Source organism: Onychostoma macrolepis, chromosome 10 (assembly GCF_012432095.1).
Source record: "Onychostoma macrolepis isolate SWU-2019 chromosome 10, ASM1243209v1, whole genome shotgun sequence".
NCBI classification, from domain to species: domain Eukaryota; kingdom Metazoa; phylum Chordata; class Actinopteri; order Cypriniformes; family Cyprinidae; genus Onychostoma; species Onychostoma macrolepis.
The window spans coordinates 20,108,993-20,127,635 of record NC_081164.1 but is presented as its reverse complement, the minus strand read 5'-3'; the positions used below and the strand labels follow the sequence as shown (position 1 = coordinate 20,127,635).

The following is an 18,643-nucleotide window of genomic DNA, read 5'->3' as shown; positions in this document are numbered from 1 at the left end:
TCATTTATTTGTGAATCAGCATACCCTGGCCATGTTGTATGTTTTTGACTCGCTAATAAGGACCAGGGCATGATAGTCATTTGGCTGCCCTTTATGTTGTTGATTCACTAAAAAGAACCGACTCATGAAAGTCAATCATTTGGGAATCTAACTATGCCCTGGCTGCACTGCAAGTTTTTGATTCACTAAAAAGAGTCATTTGCTCATGATTTGGACTACACTAGGTGTCAAAGGCTATGCTTCATGTTAAGCGTATAGCTTTCGAGGACAACTTAGTAGAATTTTAAGGGAATTGTAGCTAGCTGCTTTGTTATTATTCCTCATTGCACAGTCTTTTCATTGAATTTTTATTGAATTCCCTTAGTTGTGACCCTGAAGATTCAGCAGTGAGTGCAGCTCCTGGTAAGGTAGTGAGAAACATTGTTCATCAGTAATTTATGTTCATGCATAATACATCAAAAATGTATGTAGAAATGAACTTTAACCAAGATTAATGAAGGCATTAAAATCGATATTCATCATTGATATAAAATACATAATATTAGCAAAATGAACATTATAAATTGCTAGATATTTTAAAAACTCATAATTTATATAGTCATTGTCCATCCTATCACTCATTGTACTGTTACTTCTTTACATACGAAATGCAATGAAGTGAATAAAATCCATCTGTTCAAATCTAACATTGTCTTAACCAGTTGCATAGAGTGAAAAGAAATTTGGTCACTCATGCTTTTATTTCTGTGCCATTGTGGAAGCTAAATCGAGCTGCACATAACTATATATTCTTATTATTGTGTTATATCTTGCTGTGTTTTTGCAGTCAGTACTTGGTGTTGCTTAAATAGTACATCGTTTCTTTTAAAAGAGCAAGGAAAATCTGATATGTCCTCCCACTGATTAGTTATTAAAACTCCAAATTCAACATTGAAATAAGAAATAATGCATTGTATCAACTTAAAATATGTTCATGCATGACTTAAAATTATAAGTTTAGTTAACTTTAGGTAAGTTGGATATTTAACTAATTGCAGGAAGAATTAGTTAAAACTTTCATAACCTATTCATTTTACAGCATGCATATTTCAGTTGGTACATTTGAGGTGACCTGCTGTTGACATAATCCGACTTGACAGGAAGTCCCTTCTTTCATAAATAAGGTTAGATGAACCAAAAAAAAAAAAAAATAGACGCCGCCTCAGCTTTAATGACCACACAGCTTTCTCACACACTGTTTTATTAAACACTTATTTTGTAATCATGATTATTTGATCAGTATAATTGCTCTGATGCACAGCTCGAGTTAAAAGTTTCACTCTGAATGTTCTGCAGGCTCATCCGTCGACGGGAGGCACTTCCTGAACCAATTAAGCGATGTAAACGTTTACGCCAGACATTCAGGGGGGCTGCGGGAAAGAGAAGCTTACTTAAAACAGTGAGCTTAAACATATGGCAGCCTTAAAATAAACAGAACATCAGAACAAAAAGAATTCAGTCATACTCCCACCAGAATGTGGAGTTTATGCGCAATGATGTATAGAACAACAACAACAACAACTACTACAACAACACATTGTTGGAGGTATAAAAGAAGCTTCTAACAAGAGAGCGACTGAATTCACAGGACATGTACGTACGTAAACGCATTTATTATCCATGAATTGTTGAAATGATCAGCTCACATTTAATACGCATTGAGAAAATAAAGTATTGGGATTTACATTCTGGTCTCTGGCATGTAAACACTATGCTGTCCACGTTAGCAAAGCTCCTGAAGAACTCTCCACACATGCAGTTTGGCTGTGTGTGTTTTTACACATTCGCATTTGCGTTGGAAAAAAAACACAAAGCATGAAATCGTAAAGACGAGAGACCACATAAGGAGAACAGAGATGTAATTAAAAAACAGTTTAGTGCACACAAGTGAAATCTATCTTACAGAGTCCTTAGAAAAGCACAGAATGATAATTTTGAGCGACGACCTCCGGAGGATAATTCATCCTCGTTTAGATCTCTTTATCAGCAGAGAAACACTGCGGTTGGCATTGAACAGACACTTTTGTGCTTTGGGCCACAGTAGACGAACTGCTAAGCAGCCCAAGTTTGGCTTCTCGTTAAAAAAAAAAAAAAACGAACACAACCCTCAAGGTTCTCCCACAGTTCCAAGTTCCTGCATGGAACAGATTAGATCGGCTCACCGTGATAGTCAATGGTGGCTGTGTGGATGGACTCCTGATTGTCATGTTATGAAACGACGTCCAAGGGTTGGCTTCCCTCGTTTTCAGTTTTCAAACTCGCAAGTCTTCCACAAAGAACATGAGATCTAAAAAACACGTTACTTTTCAAAATATACAGAAAAATGAGCTTGAGATGTCGGTATAGTCTTTCCAAGCTTGCGACGTTTGGTTTTGTTCACAAATGATGCATGAAACACAGGTGACTCACCTTTAGTGTTCGTCCAAAAGCACGTTATGACATTCAGTCCTTTAGTTAAACGTGCGTTTGCATTCGTTTCTGTAGTGGTCGAGTCAGGTCCGAGTTCTGGGATGATGACTGTGAGTAGTGGGACGAAGACGACACCGAGGCTTTGCTAGCTTTGTCGAACTGCACGTATGCATCCTGCTTGCTGTAGCTGCTGACGCTGCTGTCGCACTGCGTGTCCTGGAACGAGCTGGAATCGCTGAGCGATCCCCTTTGAAACTCACGTTCGCACAACTCGATGGAGCTGCTGCCCATTCCCAAAACGAAACGTTGACTGTAGTCATATAGGCGGTTGGGACCGGCGCCCAGTGTGTTGTAAATGTTGGTGTAAGACATGCCGGTGGGGACGCGGTGTTTTCCGAGGGTCGCTGTGGCAGGATTTCGGACCTCTGTGTTCTGGTTGGCTGTCAGGGATATGGTCGGGGTCGGCTGTTCTTTGAAGGTGTTCACACTGTAGTAACCGTTGGTTGGATCCTAATAAAAATAAATACATTTCATCAACCTTTGAATTATTTGCACAATTCGTATGCAAGGAAAAAGAGTGACAATGACTTAATTTACATGACACAGCATTTTGCCAGCACATATAGTCTAATGGAAGCTTATTTCAACCAGGTTTTTTTTCACAATTCAGATTTTTTTCCCACAATTCTGAGAAAAAGTCTGAAATGCGACATACATTTGCAATTTAGGGAAAAAGTCTGAATTGCAAGCTATAAACTTGCAATTCTGAGAAGAAAAGTCTAAATTGTGAGATATAAACTCACACTTGCAGAAAAAAAACCTTGTTTTTTATCCACAAAAATTGTGACTTTTAGACTCGCAAATCTAAGTTTATAACTCATAATTCTGACTTTTCTCAGAATTGCAAGAAAGAAGTCAGAATCGTGAGATATAAACTGAGAATTTTAAGAAAAAAGCTTTTTTAAAAAACCTGAATTGCGAGATAAGAATTCACAATTGTCTTTTTCATTCTGTGGGGGAAACGAGACAAAACAGGCGTTTTGCACTCAAATGCCATGCTAAATAAACCATTTAATGAATTCTCGCCTCGAAGTAGTCAATGAATCATTAACACATCAAATGAATCTCCTTCTCTTTTTGTTTTTCTCATTGTTTGTGGGCATTTCGATGGATGTTTCCATGAAGCTTGTCATCAAATGAATCTATTTATCCAAAGTCTGTTAGCACAATTATTCATTTTAACAAACAATTATTTATATATTACAGGACTATTATAGTATATAATTTCAGCTTGAATTAAAAGCAAAATGAGGGAAAGAGTAAAAGGAAACTGTAATTTTCCTCTCATGTATTTGTAAGCTGTAAAAAGCCAAGGTCAAGTTCAGCTCACACTAATTATAGGCAGCGTGACATGGAAATTAGGGAACAGACTGATAACTGTCCCACGCTAAGAAGATTACATGGTTTAGTGGTGTGAAACAGTCATCTCCAGCATAAACAGTCAAATCCTGTTATCAGCTAATTAAATGGGCCTTGACGATTCATGTCGGCATTAAATATGCGAAATAATCTCCATAAAATTCACTCACATTTTATTTTTGGCCAGTTTCTATATAGATAACGTATATCTCTCGCTCTCTCTTTTTAATCCTAGCGGTCCTGTGGGAACGCTGAGGTGAAATAACTCAGGGATTCCTGGAAAAAAAAAATAGTATGGTGTGCACTTTCACTGCTGTCAGAGTCAAGGCTGAACATCTCTGAATCTCGAATGAGGGCCAATGGCTTAATCATACGGGATCGAATGGAATATTTGAAGACTGAGAGATGATGGTGGTTTTGCCATGGAGAGATTGTTAAGGCAGGTTTGGTTGTTGGGCAGAAAACAAGATGACCGAATCGATTTTTACATTTTCTGAAGAAAATCTGACTGGTGCCAGTGCAAAACTCAACTGAACTGAGCCTGTTTCCAAGTCTCTATGATATTCTAGTTTGTAAACAGGAATCGTATTTAGTTCTCTCGCACAAGTTTTGCATTCCCTAAGAAACTTTGTTCTTTTTGCAAAATGTTGTGTTTGTTTTGCAGATGTTTTGCGTTTCCCTGATAAATGTTGCATTCTGTTCACAAAAGTTTTGCATTCCCTTAAGTAACACTGCGTTCCTTTTGCATTCCCTTAAGTAACACTGCGTTCCTTTTGCGAAAGTTTTGCGTTCCCTTAAGTAACACTGCGTTCCTTTTGCGAAAGTTTTGCGTTCCCTTAAGTAACACTGCGTTCCTTTTGCGAAAGTTTTGCGTTCCCTTAAGTAACACTGCGTTCCCTTTGTCTTTGCAAAAGTTTTGTGTTCCCCTACGAAAATTAGTGCTCTCTTCGCAAAAGTTTTGTGTTCCCCTGAGAAACTTTGCGTTCTTTTTGCTAAAGTTTTGTATTCCCATGAGAAACTTTGCATTCCCTTTGGAAAAGATCTTTATTTCCCTAAGAAACTGTCATCTTTTTGCAAAAGTTCCTCCAAGGAACTGTGTGTTCAGCAAGCCCACGACTCACCATTTATGTAAATTAAATAATTTTTTTTTTTCTAAATGATGTAGATTAGTTTTACAAACCCTGTTGCAAGACAGTCCATTTCAAATATAGTATCTCAAGATATTCTTTTTATTGTAAGTCATACTTATCTAAAGGAAAGTAGATGATGTTTTGGCTTTGATAAATGTGTTTCTCTCTGTAAATGTGACTCAGTAGGCAGTCACAAAGCAAAGTTTCCATTTCTGGTTAGATAGAATTGTCTTGGCAACTGTGAGTAATGATGGATGCTTTGACTTAAATGTGCAATTTGCAAAGATCCTAACAAGTCCTTGAAATATTGAGCTTTTGAAATGGTCTGAAAGGCTGAAAAGTTCTAGACAAAATATCCAGACTGAAGTCTAGCCAAACAGCATTCATTAAACGAATTAGCATGCACATTCTACCAAAGGCCTCAGTACTTCTCAATTACCAGAGGATATAATGAAAACTTGGGCTCTGGAGATCTGACATGCAGTCAGTCAGTATGACAACACGTCCATTTGGGAACATTTCTATAATGGACTCTGTAAAGAAAAAGAACATGGCAAGGAATTCTGAAAAAGTCAGAGAGCGAGAGTTCCCACAACTCTGCTTTATTAGATTCCGTGAGATTACGCGGCTGTTCTATTAAATCTGTTTTTTATGAGTATGATGGAGAAATGACTCTCTGGGGTTCTTTAATGGTGACAGATGTGAGTCCTGCAGAGTTCTCCCCCCTTCTCTCCATCCCTCTGTTCATCACCTTAATGTGCTGTAGCTCCCTCTCCTCCTCCTGCAGGACCTCCAACTGTTTCAACACCGACTCTTGCTGAAACTCGGATCGCTCCATCTGAAAGCAGAAAGAGAGAAAGCGAGATGATGCAGTAGACATGTGCTGAAGCACCAGTGACTGGTATTGATTTCAGCCCGTAAGCATGTACACGAGAATTTCAGCATCCAGCAAGAACAGAAATTCCCTCAAAGCTCAGGTCTGATCCGAACCCGGTCAAAGTTCAAGGATGCTGCAGTGCTGCACTGTGATTTGAGTGCTGCAGGGGAAGAGGCGAAGGAAGACTGTTCATGTTCACACTTAGGGTATCACATTAGGTCCATTGTATAACAGCTCACACTACACTCACTTTAAAACAGAGCAGTATTCTGTAGTTCAAATGACCAACTTGAAAACGAGCAAAATCAGTTTGGGAAAATTTTTCGCCCCGACACAAAACTCCCTATCATGCGGATTCCTTTTGGAATGACTCAATTTCACCAAGCAAACATAAATGCGACTAAATACCTTTACAGCAATAATGTGATCGGAATTTGTCAAATGTGACAGTATACTACAGGTTGAGAAAAGTGTAGCTTTATACAAATGAGCCGTGATTCTTCATGCGAAAGATTCAGCGACTACCAATAGTAGTGAAGACATGATCCTTCCTCTTTGAGATCTAGTCAATAGGCAGGCACAAGATAAAATATGATGTGTGGGTAAGTTTCATGTATGCACCGCTAATCGTTCTTCTTGCTAGTGAGATGGTGTATTATGCACTGCTATAATTTATATGCAAACACTTCCTTTACCAGAACTAATAGTAGGAAAACATTACTTTTCAAAATAGAATTAAATCTTATTTTTATTGGCAATGCATCTCATTTGTGAGCAGTTGCATAGCTCACTAATAATGCGAGGGCATCTAGGGAACATCTACTAGCAACCAGCATTACAGCAACAAAAAATGAGGCAAACGACAGCAAGATACACTATCATATCTTGCATCTTCAAGATGAAAAGTTTGCATGCACGCAAACTCGTCTAGCTTGACTTTAAAGGGATAGTTCACCCAAAAATGAAAATTTGATGTTTATCTGCTTACCCCCAGGGTATCCAAGATGTAGGTGACTTTGTTTCTTCAGTAGAACACAAACAAAGATTTTTAACTCAAACCGTTGCAGTCTGTCAGTCCTATAATGCCCATCAATGGGCACAGAATCTTTGGGAGAAAAAAAAAAACATGCACAGACAAATTCAAATTAAACCTTGCAGCTGGTGACGATACATTGTTTTGTGTGAGAAACTGAACAGTATTTATATAATTTTTTACCTCTGATAAACCTCAATGTCCGACTGTCACAACATCTGGCGCGTGACGCATCAACCTGCTTTGGCACATAGATATATATACATAGATGCCTCATTAGCGATGGTTCCTATGGACCGCGATACGTAAGGATCAACGTATATATCTATGTATATATATATATATATCTATGTTCCTGAGTCGTTGACGCGTCACACGCCGGATGTTGTGGATGAGCTCAGGATGGTTGGACATTGCGGTGTATCAGAGGTAAAAAATTATATAAATACTGTTCAGTTTCTCGCACAAACCGATTGTTTCGTGTCTTAGGACATCAGTGTATCGTCACGAGCTGCAAGGTTTATGATCGTGTGCCCATTGACTGGCATTATAGGACTGACAGACTGCAACGGTTTGAGTTAAAAATCTTCGTTTGTGTTCTACTGAAGAAACAAAGTCACCTACATCTTGGATGCCCTGGGGGTAAGCAGATAGTTCACCCATTTTGGGTGAACTATCCCTTTAATACTCTATAGGAGCCAATTTACACTTGCAGTCAGAGCTGTTAACATCAGATTATCCGAGACGGATGCTTAAACCAGATGTAAGTCAGAAGTCAGAGAGAAGAGTGATAAGGGGGGGTTCGGAGTGCCAACTCACCATCATTTGCTTCATGTTGCCGTGGTCTTCCGGTTCTCTGGCTGCGTTATGGTCCTTATGGACAATCTCCACTCGGATGTCGTTTTTAGCAGATACAACCCCTTTGAGATCTGGCGGAAATCGTTCTGATTAGCCACGGTAATGCAAACCACACTACATCCTACAGCTTCCGCTGAGCTTTGACATGATTCTGAATAATCCTTCACACACTCGTGAACATGCAGCAATCGCTCGTGAACAACATGCATGTCTATATTTTCCCAGAACCTGGCCTCCAAGAGGTGATAAAAGGGCTTACTTTCGCTTTTTAACGTGCCGGAGAGCTCTCGCTGCCGAGAGGAGAGGGACACTGGGAGTGATGACATCACCAGGTGCATGTCCTCTGTGGTGCACGGTCACAACATACAAAGAAAGAAATATCACTTGTTAAAAACTGAGGTCTTTACAGTCCTGGCCAGATAAAGGCTGCTGCTGGTAAGGAGCAGGAGCTCACCGCTAATGGAGGCAATTTGCGAAAGGCAAGATAAGACAATAAAGACCTCAGATAGACTAAGACGTGAGTGAGGTGCAGCTGTGCTCTTATCACTCCGTGGTACAGTGTTGGAGAAGCTACTTGGAAAATGTGGCTCGCCGGGCTACAAGCTACACGGGTACCTTGATATAGTTAAACTACTGTCAAGTCTCCCTTTTGAACACATGCACACTGCTGATTTTTAATGCTTTTTAACGGAGTCCCTTATGCTCATCGAGGCTGTATTTATTTGATCAAAAATACAGAAAAAAACAGTAATATTGTGAAATATTATTGCAATTTCTAATATTGGTTTCCTATTTTAATATGCTTTAAAATATAATTTATTTCTGTGATGCAGCACTGAATTTTCATCAGTATCACATGATCCTTCAGAAATCATTCTAATATGCTGATTTATTATCAGTGTTGTGCTGCTTAATATTTTTTGGAACCTGTGTGATACTTTTTTCTTTGATTCTTTGATGAATAAAAAGTTAAGAAAACAGCATTTATTCAAAATAAAAATCTTTTCTAACAATATAAGCCTTTACTATTCCCTTTTTATCCATTTAACACATCCTTGCTGAATAAAAGTATTAATTAAAAAAATTACTGACCCCAAATTTTGGAATAGTATAGTGTATATTGTAACAAAAAAAAAATCTATTTTGAATAAACGCTGTTCTTCTTAACTTTTTATTTATCAAAGAATCCTGAAAAACGTATCACAGGTCAAAAAAATTAAGCAGCACCACTGTTTTCTACCTTGATTATAATCGGCATATTAAAATAATTTCTGAAGGATCATGTGACACTGAAGACTGGAGTAATGAAGATGAAAATTAAGCGTTGATATCACAGGAATAAATTACATTTGAAAAGATATTAAAATAGAAAACAGTTATTTTAATAACTTTAATATTTGTGTGTGTGCGTGTAAATATGTATGTACAAACTTTTTATGTAATTCTTTTGGTTAAAAATCAGATCAGAATTTATATAGCAAAATTAAAATGAGGATTCTCAGTTATGGTGACAGACAACTACTAAACAACTATTAAAACTAAAAGACTACATTATTTATATAACTGAATAAAAATACAATGATGAATGGCAAAATTGTTTTGTAATTATTTATTTAATATTTAATTAGATTTACTTTCCACCTCACTTTCCTAGAGATTTTGCTCAGCTGTAAGTGTCTGTACAATCGAATACAAAAAGAGTTATGTAGTGTTTTGTCATGCTACACTGCTAATTGTTGGAAAAAACAACTTCTTATTGGAAAAAAACACTAATTTGACAACATCTGAGTTGCCGTCATGCTACAGAGAAAAAAGCGGTTATGCGGCGCTCCTCTTAATTAGCTATACTCCAACACTTTTGTGCATGTGTGGATAAAGTCGTGCTACATTGTGCAACACAGCGTCACAAGTTGAGTCTAAAAACGGTGGGTGTCTCAGTGAACGTGCGGTGCGAGTCGCCTCTGTGTTTTGGTCTCTGTAGAAACAACGAGCTCACTTACTCCTCTGCAGTCGAGCGCAGCAGAAAGCCCCCAGGGTCCCAATGAGGACGATGAGAGCCAGGAAAGCTCCCACTGCAACCCCGATGATGACGGCCAAGCGCAAAGACCCTGAGGAGAACACAGAACCGCTGGGATCATCAGACAACCAGTGACAGAACGTAGAAGCGAAGCAACGTGCACAGTCCTGATCAGGAGCTTGTTTGTCACTTGAGGAGACATAATGAAGTCGTGTTCCAAGAGTCTTCCATTAAATCCTATGGGAATGAGCTGACCTCTTTGAATAACTCAGCTGTGCTCTTGGGAGTCGGCTTTACTAGAGGAAAATGGGCCAGTATTTGAATAAAAAATACCATCTAATTTCATTTAAATATTTCAAAGAAATCATAAAGGCGAGTAAAAAGGATTAAGGGCTGTTTAAATTAGATTACAAATGGAAGTTCTGAATATGTCAGAATTCCATTACGGAAATCCACGGATTTAAGTAGGTGACATTTACCTGAATAAACAGACTATGATCCAGTATTTGCCCTAATGCTCTGAAAAATCAAGTCGGGGTACTTAATCACTGCGAGACGTGAGTAAAACCAGACCCAACACAACATGCAATAAAAGCTATCTTTTCCAAGTTAATCAGAATTTTTGTCCTAACTAGCCATGAGGGCGATACACAATGAGCGACAAAATATATTTTAGAAACAGTTTCTATTTCTGCAATGTTGTGGCCAGAAAAAAAGCATACAAACTATGGAAATAATAATCTCAGAACTGATTATGTGCTTTGTTCAATGTTAAAAGTGTCTAATGTGAGTTTGAATATCATTTTGTGTAACCTATCCCCCTTATTCCTACGCCCCATGATGCTTTGCACAAATTATGGGTGTAACCTCCGTTAAGCTGTAAGCAATCAGTGAAAGGTTCGCTCTATGAACGCAATAATGCGTTTTTTTTTTTTTTTGGGTACAATGAGATGACATTATTCCACTCACCTTTCAACCATCAAACATTAAAATGACATTTAAAAGTGTAAAAGCATAAAAAAGGTACTTTTAACAGACCACGAATAACACCAAAAGCGTGATTCAATAAAGATTTTCAATGTTCAATTCTTTCCACAGCAATAACGGACAAGTGATATATCACTGTAGTAGTAAATCTGTATTATGTAACATACGTTGCCTTAATCAAAAATGTTCATTCACTTCCTCATTGCGTTATACTATTTCAAAGTGATTTCCGTCATTTTGACAGATAATAAATTGTATTTACCTATGAAAACAAACAAACCTGGAAAGAGACGTGAGGATTCGAGGAGAAAAACGAGAGATTCTTTGTGCATTCCAGTGAATTATTAATGGTATATATCATAAGTTAAACAGGATAACAGACCACAAATATGCGGTATATGTTGTCCTCACAGCGGAATGCAAAGGGAAAAATGAAAATCGTGAGGAAAGGAATGCAGCAACTGAAAAGAGCTCTTGCCATAGATATTCTTGTTATAACGTGATGTTAAAATACTAAGTGTTACGTTATACTCATGATGTCTGAAAAAATAAAACATGAAAAAAAAATCGACAGCTCATTCAGTCAAACAGACGGATCAGCTTTATTTGTAGGGCAACCTTATGATTTAAAATGATTTGTTTCAGTCGTTTTGAATGGAAGCTCCCCAAACCCATAATTCAAAATGCAGCAGGCTCGTCAGGAATAAGGTAGATAGCTATACGGAAAGTGACATTGAATAATTTACCTCAGATTTTCAAAAATAAATGAAAGGAAACATGAACGTTAAAACTGTGAACTCAATGTGAACGAACATCTTTGTATTCCATGACAAAGATTGCATCAGTCACTCGGTATGTACTTTTAATAATATTGAAATGGTGTAATATTAATGAATTAGATTACAGAGAGCAGAGAGAGCCCACCCATAAGCTCTTCTGATTGATTTTTGAATAATTCCGTCACGTCTCTTAGCTGTGTCATGGCTGGTCCGAACAGACAAATTGCTTGTGGCTGGAATCTGAATCTGTTGCAGTGCGATGCAGTGTAACTCGATTGTTACCTTGCTCTTTAAGGCGAATGATCTCCGTGTCAGAGCCGAAACTGTTCCATGCGGTGCAGTTGTAGATGGTTTGGAAGTCAGCAGGAACGATGTTGCTCATGGTGAGGGTGGAGATGACGCCATCCTCTGTGCTCACGGTCTCCACGGTATAACGGCCCGATGTTCCTGATTCTAGCACTGTTTCTTTCCATGACCATGCCTGCATAAAATATAAGCATAAACAATAAGTAAATAATGGGGGGAGGGGGATTACTTACCATTGCAAAGTTCAGAAACACAAGTAAAGAAACTCAGTGCTGTTTTACTATTATGACTTACTCTGTTTTTTTAAAAGTCGAACACACAAGCACAGCAGGTCAGTTGGATTAATGCACTTTTTAGTTCAAACAGGCCTAGGCTGAAAAAATGCTTTTGCGGTTCAGTCCATTCAGCCTCTTCCCAGCATGCATCGGGACATGAATAATTAATACGGTTGCACTGTCTGACGGTTTGCCAATTTGATTTACACTCGTTGTCCTGTGATGTCAGGAGGAGTTTGTTCCTCTATTTAAAGTGATGGATCATTTTATATGCCAAGTGTTGAAGGTCTGTGTGTGGTGGTATTTCACAAGAGTGAAATTTTTGCTTTGTGAGTGATCATGTGCTGTTGTCAATAGTTTAGGATAATGAGCACTTTAGTCTCCATAATGTACATTTCCCGTAGAAAACACGAGATCGGGCATATATTTGAATGAACAATTTGTAACCATGTAAATACAGGAAACAATTTCCACTGAACTCTTCTTTGAGCTGCTTGTTGTAATTATGTGAGGTAAAATTACAGCAGGAGTCATGGCAACTTGACATTTTAAGTTCAGTCAAGAAAAAAGAAAATGAATTCAACTTAAAAAAACACAATACATACCTTTATTAAAGTTTTATTTGTTATTATTATATATATATATATTTTTTTTTTTACAGTGCACACATCTACAAATTGCACACACACCCTCACATACACTGTGTGAGACAGAGTTAAGAGACTCAATTCACTCAAATAAACCCAAACACTCAAGTGATAAATCCTTTTTAATAGATCTTCAAATGCTTTAAAAGATCTGTTTAATGCACTGAAGTCTAAAAGCATTAAACCCATTTCATGGAGCCATATTTTGCACCTCTAGTGTTTATCAGCTAAACTAGGACTAGTTTTGTTCACTTATTTTGGCTCAGACCTCACCATTTAGACAAAAAGGAACCTTGTGACCAACATGTAAAGTGATCGACCACGGTTCATTTTTGACGATTAGGAACAGATAATATATAAATATAAAATGATTTTACAATGACATTATTACACCATTTATAAAATATTATAATATATTTATAAAATAGCCTACTATACAAGTAAATGGAACTGAAATACTGATTTAAATAGCACTGACATGATTCAGAATAAATGATCATGGAATATAGGTAGTTGGATGGATACATAGGACTCACAATGCGGTCTGGAGGAGGGGTGCTGCGGATGAAACACTTGATCTGGCCCTTCTCCCCGTACAGAGCCTGCTGCGTCTGTGTGCTGGAGATGGTGGGAGGTCCTGAAACAAACAACAGACTGTCAAGCTTCCTGTCTGACAGCTGAACTGCCTGCACACCACGTCAGCACACATCCTTCCTGAGAACATACGCTTCTGTTTTCATGATCTCCAATGTGGTTCTGATGATCTATCTTGGAATAACTTTTGCATGCGGTATTTTACTGCTTCTTATTCACTGACTGCTCGCAATCAAGTTTACAACCAGCCGGCGAGTTTTGAAATTAAGTCATTGTTATTCTTTTCATCACAAACATGCTTCTATTCTATGTAAATTAGGCTCATTATAGATTGTGCCTTATTCACAAAACTCAGTGCTATTTGACTGGCACAGTTTTCATCATTAAAGTAAATGCAATTTCCTTTAAAAGAGATGTTCATGTACATTTTCCCACTTTCCATTGATCACTGCAGCCGCAATTCATCAAATGACCGAAAAGAGTGTTATAACCAGGCACACATCCAGAAAAAAAACAAGATTCAGGTGTCTGAATTGTGAGATTTTGTCGCAGCATTCACAACCCAATTTGCATATTTTGTTCAGTGAATCAGGCACTTTAACAAAAAGAGAGTATGTGCAAATTAACACACAAATACAGCAGCCCCAAATTCATTCTTTGTGAACTGAATCATCAAACACTTGACACTTTACTGTTTTGTATTGTGATTTGTGTGAAACGGATTGTTGAAAAAGAAATAGGAAAAAAAAAACAAAAAAACAGGGTGTGGACTAAATGATTGGAGAAGTTTGATGTTTCACAGACAGATCATGATGATTTTTTATTAACAAACAGTTTTTCATGTCACAAGACGTTAAGTGATGGACTGGAGTGGTGTGGATTACTTGTGGATTATTGTGATGTTTTTATCAACTGTTTGGACTCTCATTCTGATGGCACCCATTCACTGCAGAGGATCCATTGGTGAGCAAGTGATGGAATGCAAAATTTCTCTAAATCTGTTCTGATGACTCATCTACATATTGGATAGCCTGAGGCCGAGTTAATTTTCAACAAATTATTCTTTAAAAATGTAATGTTAAGAATGCATGAAAAAACATATGCATGGATAAATAAGATGTTTTTAAAAAAGATAGATGGGATATTTTCATAGATATTTTGTCATAGCTACTTTTTTTCACAAATGCACCAAAGAGAGCTAAGGAGGGGCTAAGAGATTTGTTATTCACTGAATAACAACTTAAATTTCGGTCTGTTCCTCACTCGAAGCTATCATATGACTTCAAAAGACTTGAACACGGATTGTATGGACCACTTTTATGGTGCTTTTTTTGCCATTTTGGAGCTTGACAGTTCCAGTGCTCATTAAATTGAAAAGTGGCAAGATATTCTCCAACAATTTACATTTTGTGCTCCACTGAAGAAAGGCATACAAGGTTGGAATGACATGAGGGTGAGTAAACAATGACTGAATTCTCGTTTTTGGATGAGCTAGTCATTTAACTCTTCCCATTGCATCTTATTCAACAATAATGCTTAGAGTAAACTTCATAATTTCATAAATAATTAAAAGTGAAAGAGAAAAGGGAGAGATAAAATCATAATAAATACAATCATAACTTTTCCATTTTTCCTTCCACAGCAGATTGAGGTTCATTATGTGTCTCTATACGAAAACAGATTTTCATTTTAATTGGAATTCGGGTGTCTCAGTGTGCGAGTACTATCCCATCAATTACAGATCCCAGCAGCGTGCAGGAGTCTTCTGTACACACCGAAGCTCTGTCTCTCTAGAGAGAGCGAGACAATGCTCTCGCTTTCCCCGGCACCCTCTTAATCACACGCACGCTCAAAGGCTGCAGTCGGGCAGAGGGGTGGGATGCCTTTTCCGTGCTCTTCCAGCGGCAGTCTGTTCAGATCGTGTCCTCTGGGGGAGCCAAACAAATCTGACAGGGGATCATGGCCATAAATGAGGGCTGTAATTAAACAGCTTTATCTCTCGGGCTCAGACGGGAAATGAGTGGAGAAAGGAGAGAGAGCGGGATGTAAGACCGAACTGCTCGAGGAAAGCGCAGTCACACATCTCGATCCGTGCCTGGCTCTCAACGATGCTCTGCATGTATGGTGGGAGAAAAAAAGGCCTGATCATCTACTACAACTGACTCACATCACATCTCATGGAGGGTCATGCGTATAATACTGTAAAAACCAATAAATGACTGTTTAAAAAATGAAATTTATAGTCAAGAATACATATTAAATAATACAATAAATGAACAAAAACCAGGAGTGAGAGGGGTGACAGGTTGCGAGTAGTTCTCGGACACAATTTGTTTTCAGTGAGCATGAAAAATATCTTATAATGGTCCATAACAGGCTTCTGAAACTGCATTCTGATCGGTTAATCAGTGTTTGTTTTCCTGTTGATTTTAAAGAGAACAAACTGAGGTTAAAAATCATTGTTAAATTCACTCTTGCAGACAGCGAACTGATCTTTTCATTTTTAACATCACTATGAAAGCCAAGCCTGAACCAGAAGCCGTGACCCATTAGAGCAGAGTGTATTTCATTTCTTTGAATTTTTTTTGGAGATGAAGGGCGCAAAAATTGGAGTACATTTTGAAGAAGTTTAAAAGCACCTTTTTTTTCTCAGATGAGGGTCATAAGCAGCATTGATATCGATCTGTTTTCATAAGGCGTCTCATTCACGCACGTCTTTAAGGGGTCTCTTTATCAAAGACACAAAATCATCTGTGCTCTTGCAGCCTAATGGACTCTAATGTGGTTATTCATTAATGATCTATTATAATATCAGTAATCGTATTTCCCGTTCATCATCTGCCTAATCCATCTAATTTCTGGTATTTAAGCACTAATGTGTCTCCTGTTTATTAGCATATGGCTGCACATTTCTTAAAGAGACAGTTCACTCAAAAATGAAAGTTCTCTAAGGCTACGTTCACACTGCAGGCAAATGTAGCCCAAATCCGTTTTTTTTTTTGCTCACATGTGACTCAGATCTGTTTTTATCATGACAGTGTGAACAGCACAAACCACATGGAATCTGATCTTTACGATTCCAATTTGTGTCACTTCCATATGTGGTACTAAATCTGATACAGGTCAGATGTTTTGCAATGCGACTACATTGTGAACAGTCATGTCAGATTTCATACAGCCTTTACGTCACTCTAGATCACCATTCAACATTATTCCACGATGACGAGAGACACTTCAAAGATTTTACATACCCAAAGTTATCAGGAGATTTGTGAAAGGTAATCAGTGGAAGTGTGATGTGTTAGAACCAGGGCTGGACTGGGACAAAAAATCAGCCCTGGCAAGTGTCGGCCCCTTAAGTGCGTCAGCCCACCGGGAAAATGGCCGGTACGCCCGATTACCAATCCAGCCCTTCCATATGGCAGCATGCTGCACAAGTGTTGCCAAATCCACAGTTTCCCCATGGAATTAGGCTACTTTTTAGGTTGTTTTTCAACTTCGTGGGTTGACACGACCCCACTAATACGATATTTACCCCCCAGAACATAGTTGGGCTAGTTTTGGACTAGTTTTGAGAAGCAATTGGGCGGATTTTGTTGTGAAAACCTGGAAATCCTGTTCGTATCGTTCTTTTGCGCACGCAGATCAGTTCAGAACCATGATCTGTTCACACTGTAAATCTGATATTGGCCACATTTAAAACAACAATGTGAACAGCTATACAAAAAATAAATCGAGCACTAAGGCTCGCAGTGTGAACGTAGCTTTATTTACTCACTCTTATGTCATTCCAAACCTGTATAAATTTCTTTCTTCTGTAGAATGTACAATTTGAAATTCTGAAGAATGCCTTTGGCTTTTGGAGTAAACCATGACAGAATATTCATGTTGAGGTGAACTTTAGGGAAACAGCGTCAAATAAAATTCTGCCATTTACTTAACCTTGTAACCTGGTTAATCTAAAGCCAGCACAACAATCAAATGGCTTGATCATCACAGATGAACTGGTGTCTAAGAGTTGGTGCTGTTGCATTATTTGCATATTCACTTCCTAAACAAAAGGTCATTGATTATAGAATAGGAGCAGATATGGGTCTATTTCTGACAATGAGATGACTAAGCTACATTATCATATAGACTTTAACTTTTAGGATTCTTGATTTGCATCAGGAACAGAACTTCATTTACATTGTGGGCGGTTTTACAGAGTGCATAAAATATTTGGGTTTTAAATGTTCAATCTGATTGAATCCAAAGTATTTGTCAGTGCTAGATTGTGATAAAGACCTCAAGAGTAACCTTACACTCTTGTGTTATTCCAAACCTGTCTTACTTTGATTCTGTGGATCACAAAAGGCGATGTTTGGAATATTACAGTATACAATATTTTGTACTGCTTTCTCCAGTACATTTAAAAAAAAAAAAATAGTGATGATTGCTTTTCAAGTTTCAAAAAAGGCCATTGAAGGGTTAGTTCACCCAAAAATGAAAATTAGTCCATGTTTTACTCACCCTCAATGTATCCAAGGTGTATATGACTTTCTTCTTTCAGATGAATCCAGTTGGAGTTATATTAAAAATGATCCTTACTCTTCCAAGCTTTATAATGGCATCCATATTAAAATGTGCCTCACACGGCTCTGGCCTCCTGAAGCGAATCGATGTGTTTTTGTAAAAAAAATACGCACACGCAAAAATGAGTTGGGAAAGCCATTTGATTGTATTCTAGTAAAAACGAAAGAATTGCCATGCTCGGGTAAACCGCTATAGAGCTGCTGCCGCTATAGAACCGGTGAATGCGGTTTACAGGTTTCATATAAAGAGAACGATGAGCGGCAAATGAGTCGCTGTAGAAACCGAATATTTCAATGGTTGCGGACTAAGTAGCTCAAATCGAGAGCCAACGCGATGACATGTGAAATAAAATGTTCTCATGTATTAAAGAAGAGTGGCTTGATTAAGTGGTGGAAATAGCGGACGATGGGCACAGAACGGTAACAAAACTCTTGAGACCTTTACAGTCACACACAAGTGTATTGTGCAGACTGTACTTTAGGGATGTTTAGATAGCTATAGAAGAATTCACGTTCACGTTGTTTGTTTTTAGTATTTAACTTACAGATCTCAGTTTAAATGCTTCAGTTTGTTTTCTATTCTCTTCTATCAGTTTAAATGCTTAAGTTGTTTTGATATTATTAGGCCTATATTATAAACCTAATAAATAATTGACCTTGTTTTTTTTTTTAATGAAGTCACTTATGCTCATCAAGGCT

At 37.9% G+C, this 18,643-nt stretch overlaps 1 protein-coding gene across 5 annotated transcripts in view; it reads right to left on the bottom strand.

Moving 5' to 3' along the window:
• Positions 1 to 1,223: 1,223 nt before the first annotated feature.
• The window catches only part of kirrel3a (kirre like nephrin family adhesion molecule 3a), a 138,527-nt gene continuing 121,107 nt past the window's right edge, over positions 1,224 to 18,643 (bottom strand). For 2 of the 5 annotated variants that reach the window (XM_058789757.1, XM_058789759.1), the window contains exons 10-16: positions 13,313 to 13,413; positions 11,831 to 12,029; positions 9,766 to 9,873; positions 8,025 to 8,108; positions 7,727 to 7,836; positions 5,749 to 5,835; positions 1,224 to 2,958 (exon numbers count right to left, since the gene is read on the bottom strand). In XM_058789757.1, coding sequence (XP_058645740.1) covers positions 2,494 to 2,958; positions 5,749 to 5,835; positions 7,727 to 7,836; positions 8,025 to 8,108; positions 9,766 to 9,873; positions 11,831 to 12,029; positions 13,313 to 13,413 — 1,154 coding nt within the window. In that variant the 3' untranslated portion in view covers positions 1,224 to 2,493. The remainder of the gene's footprint in view (positions 2,959 to 5,748; positions 5,836 to 7,726; positions 7,837 to 8,024; positions 8,109 to 9,765; positions 9,874 to 11,830; positions 12,030 to 13,312; positions 13,414 to 18,643) is intronic. The other 3 variants (XR_009273160.1, XM_058789758.1, XM_058789760.1) reach the window with 3 other exon arrangements.